The sequence below is a fragment of the Montipora foliosa genome, chromosome 8, assembly GCF_036669935.1.
Source record: "Montipora foliosa isolate CH-2021 chromosome 8, ASM3666993v2, whole genome shotgun sequence".
Lineage (NCBI taxonomy): Eukaryota > Metazoa > Cnidaria > Anthozoa > Scleractinia > Acroporidae > Montipora > Montipora foliosa.
The window spans coordinates 13411892-13416891 of record NC_090876.1 but is presented as its reverse complement, the minus strand read 5'-3'; the positions used below and the strand labels follow the sequence as shown (position 1 = coordinate 13416891).

General features: G+C 40.1%; 1 protein-coding gene across 1 annotated transcript in view; it reads right to left on the bottom strand.

Moving 5' to 3' along the window:
* The window catches only part of LOC138012722 (uncharacterized), an 86744-nt gene that overhangs the window by 5190 nt on the left and 76554 nt on the right, over positions 1-5000 (bottom strand). Inside the window, exon 42 of the mRNA XM_068859594.1 lies at positions 3140-3385. Coding sequence (XP_068715695.1) covers positions 3143-3385 — 243 coding nt within the window. The 3' untranslated portion in view covers positions 3140-3142. The remainder of the gene's footprint in view (positions 1-3139; positions 3386-5000) is intronic.

Here is a 5000-nt window from a genome sequence, read left to right as displayed (position 1 = left end):
GAAGAGATTGATTCAACGTGCTTGCTCCACTAAAGGTCGGATGTTAAGATAACACCCAGGAGTTTGGTTGTCGGCACAGCCTCCAATGGTTGGTTATTCACGTTAACGGCGGCAGCAAGGGTTGTTTTTTTAGGAAAGACACGGTGAACGTCTACGTCCTATTTACGTTCAATTTCATATCGTTGACAGACGTCTATTGAGTGATATTTTCTATCTCCTGTTGCAGAATTGATCAATCAGTCGCAGATGCGGATATAACTTCGTAGACCGTACAGTCGTCCCCGAACTTATAAAGTGGGAGCGCAGTAGATAAGTCGTTCACCATGACGAGAAAGAAGAAAGGCCCCAGTTTGGTTCCCTGTGGTACGCCTGCGCAGACTGGCTTCCAGTTGGATCTTGAATGACCCACCTTCACGCGCTGTTGGCGCGGCATGCGAAATGCAAGCTATGGCCAATTCGTCAACAGCAAGTGGCCACTCCATCTAGCCTCTCACATGCCGAAGACCGTCCGCAGTGGCTCCTAGCGCCGCCTCTGGTCTTGCTGAACGCGGCGGATCTAGGGGAGCAAACCCCGAATAAACCCATCATGTTGAAGGAACACCATTTGCTGCCGAGAATCCTTGCCACTGGATCAGGACCTTCTCTCCGTAAAGCACCGTGTGTCCACTGTTGTGCACCAGCATTACCAAATATTGTTAATGAAATTACAATCATATGGAATTAGAAGGCTTCCTTTAAAATGGTTTGCGAGTTACCTTGAGAACAGGCAGCAGTACGTAGCAATAGGTGATACAGAGTCTCCAAGACATGCTATAACTTGCGGAATTCCACAAGATAGCACACTAGGTCTTTGCTTTTCTTACTTTATATTAATGATTTACCTAACTGCTCAAAGTCCTTAATTTTTACGATTTTTGCTGACGATGCAAATCTGTTTGCCTCAGCTCGAGATTTGAAAACTCTTGAAATAAATAATAAACTCTGAATTAGCAAAAGTAAAGGAATGGTGCGATGGTCACAAACTTTCTATAAATTATACCAAAACCAATTATATGCTAATCAAATCATCCAGGAAACCATCTGGGAGTATACAAATAAAATTGCAAAACATAGATGCTTCGTGCCACCTACTAGAACAAAAAGATCACATTAAACTGATATCTGGGTGTTATAACCGATAACTCAGTGAGTTGGAAATATCATGTCTCTTATATTTGCTAGCGTATCTCGCGCAATAATGGCATTGTTTCAAAATTAAGGCATTACCTTTCTATTTATCAACTCAAACAAATCTATTATAGCCTGGTTTACCCCTATTTACCATATGCTGTAATTGCTTGGGCCAATGCTTATAAAACGCACCTTAAAACATGCAAATCAAACAAAAATACAGTCCTACAATTATTGTTTTTTGCAACCAAATCTGGACACTTCACAGAAAGTGCTCTCCCTTACCTAAATCTTTTAGACGTTCTAACAGTAAATGATGTTTACTACACTCTCTAAAATCTACCCATTTGTGGCATAAAAGGCATCTAGCTGCCAAACGTGTTTGATAATCTTTTTCAATATGACAACAGCCGGCATACATCTAAGATGCATCTAAGCAAAACCTCTGCAGGCCACGTCCTCAAACCAACATGGGCAAACGTTTCAGGGTTTCAGCGTTTCAGGCAATGGATCTCTGGCGCGATATTCCTCATCACGTGAAAGACCTCTCTGCATTTTGCTTTTCCAAAGAAATTAAACGCTGTTTGCTGCCAGAAAAATACTGGAAAGTAACTTGAATATAAATTTCATTATTAACTAATTCAATTATGCTATAGTTCTTCTCCCCTTCTCTCTCTCTTTTTTTTTATTTTATTAAAATGAACTTAAGAGTATCACTGGCTAACTCGAAAACCTCACGGTTCCTTTAGTCCTAGTCTCCAAATAATTTTTTACTATTCCTTGTTATCCTATTGTAAATTTTTTTAATGTGTATAACAATTTTTTCTTGTAAGTGCGCATCAATCAAGATTTGGTTAATTTTAAACGTGTTTCGACAGAACCAACTATCATCGTCAGTTACATTGTGAGATTGAATTTGAATATTAAGTTAATATTTCATGTTATGTATCATCTATTGTTAAAAAAACTTGTAAAAAAATTGTATATATTAACTTAGGGTGTGTTCGATTGACCCTATACCGGAATAAGAATACTTGGAGTGATGATTTAAAACGGTATGCCTAACGTTTTGAAGCAACAAGGATAACAAAGATATGTTTAAAATGACATTTTAGCTGATGTTTGACAATTTTAATGTAAATTTCCGTAAAAACGAAGGATTTCAAACTTCTATTCCGTGAATTCCTATTCCGCAATACGGTCAATCGAACGCTCCCTTAATATTCAAATTTACTCTTACAGTGTAACTGACCACGACACTTGGTTCTGTCGAAATATGCTTTAAACTGTCGTCTTTTCCTTAAACCTTTTTCCTACGTTTGGTTGGTGTCCAGTCAGGATTAGCTTTGGTTATTATATTTGGATATCAATTGACTTATTATAGAACGAAAACAATGAAAAAAAAACTGTTTTGGGTTGAGCATATTCGTCGTTGTAGTGTGGTGGTGAAGACAGAAGACTATAGATATAGAGGGTCCAAGTTCGAGTACCGATAAGTGCATAGTACAGTTCTTTGTTCCCTTACTATGTTGTAATGTTAAGGCTGATTGGATAACTGTACAGATATCGATAAGATAATACGAAACACGGAGAAGATGTTTTGAGATGCGTAAGACAGAGTTTGAGGAAAGGAATAGTTGTTTTCAATACTTTTTGGGGGATTGATAGCTTCTTTAAACTAGGTAGAGTGCATATTCCACCTAAGTAAAATGAGGATCACCAATTTAACCTAGGTAAAAACGGATTCAACCTGAGAAAGGATTTGACCAACAACATATATGTACACTGCAACAAAGATAATTTAAAATGAAGTGAGATGCCAATTCAAACCGATGCAAAAAGGGTGTCGATTTTCACTTGGCTCAGCACTGGTACTGGTATTTAGTCCAAAGTGTGAAATTCTTAAAATGTAACAGGAGAAAACCGACAGCGTTTTCGGAAGGAAAAAGACAAACAAAAACTTGATTACCTGCTAGATTTTGCAGGCCTTCGATTCAACCTCCCTTTGAAGGGCGTCGATATCAGCATAGTCCTTTTCCGCGAAAATGTTATTGATGCTCCCAGTTACGATCTCCAAGTCTTTCGTGTTGACACCGTCTCCAAAGGCAACAGCTAGAACCTTGACTCGCTGACCCTGAAGAGGCTTAACAGCGCGGGACAGAGGGATATATCCCGGATCTTTGGACTGTCGACCGTCCGAAACTAGGATTAAAACCTAGAAAACCAAAAAGAAAGGGGCGACTAAGTACGACGCTGGTTCAATATGGGCTCGAAAAAGTGCCTAGCCGTATGTTAAGAGTAGTTCTAATTAAAAATTATTGTTACTTTTGTTTTACTAAAAGTGATGCGTACAGTTACTGATGTTTGTAAAGCATGTTATAATATCTGATTATAATATACCATGACGGCTAAACCAATCAAAGCTCTAGAACTACATTATCCAATGATCTAGTTTTTAATATTTGGACTTAACCAGTGGTAAGCGCTGATAATACATCCAGGGGAGACTCATCTCAGGACGTCAAAAAATAAAAATCACAACTTATAAATTACAGTTAATGTGACAACCATGACCTCTGCGAGGAATATGCATTTGAGCCTAGGCTTTCTCTGTTATAGAGCAACCTTGTTTCACGTGAACGTCACACCATGCACCTCATCCAATCATATTCTAGGTGCCTCGTGCTTTGGACTAGTATGTCGAGTCCGATCTTTGCTACTGTCATTCCAGTTCTGTCTTTATTGCAAAAACATTTAAGCTCAGAAGCATCTTCACTAAAGTTCCCTCCCTTCCCTCCCTCATTCATACCTGGTGCCTCAAAAGCATGTCCCAGGACACGACATGGTTACTTTTGGTAGCTAGTTGTACACTATCTGTGGATTTGTTACAGTTAATGACCTATTTTAACATGGACTCATGCAATGTTTGCATGTCAGTGACTCTCGTTTCTAATATGAAGGGTTAAATCCCCCTTTGTTCTTTGTCAAACACTGTACTAGGGTTGTGTGCCTTCTGATCGCGCATTGTTACCATAGAAAGCAGGGGGCGCAACCCTAGATAGGTAAGAACCTCTCGTGCGAGGGATTGCAACCCTCTGGAGAGCATTGTGGCTTTGGGGATTGTAACCCCTTGGCGAGGATCGTAACCTCTCATTAACAACTTGTTGTCATGGCCTTGGGGATTGTAACCTCTTGGAGAGGCTCGCGACCTCTCTTGCCGGGCAACTACCTTTTTATGACATGCTAATGGAGTGCCTCATCTCCTACCCCATTACCCCACAAACTGTTGTCTCTTACACTTGTTATAATGGATTGGGAACAGTAACAAAATACCAAAGCTTTCAACTCGCTCTTGGTAGAAACGTTTCATTGGGTAAGTCCTCTAGCGTCCTGGTCCGGGTTGCTCAAAGCGTGGTTAGGGCTAACTAACGTTAAATACCATGGAAACCCATAGGTTTTGATACCTCTTAACCAATGGTTAGCGCTAACCAGGCTTCGAGCAACTGGCCCCTGGAGCTTAAGCAAAGACGAAGACAGCTACGGAAAAAGAATCAAAAATATAACTTCGCCTTGTTCTAATCACCTCGCGATTACTCCGTATCGTTCGGCAGGGAAAATTCGTACAAACTGCCAGGGAACAATACTGCTGTAAGGGGGGTGGTGCTTTGTAGAGAAAATTGAAAATTTATGGTCGGGTACTCAGGATTCGAAGAAATTACTCAGACATTCTTGCAGCGCGAGTAAATGCCGGCGTGCAATTCGTGATTGGTTTCCGTTCAGCTAGCTTCTCATTGGTTGAAGTAATGAAGGTGGAATTTTAAGGCGATTAC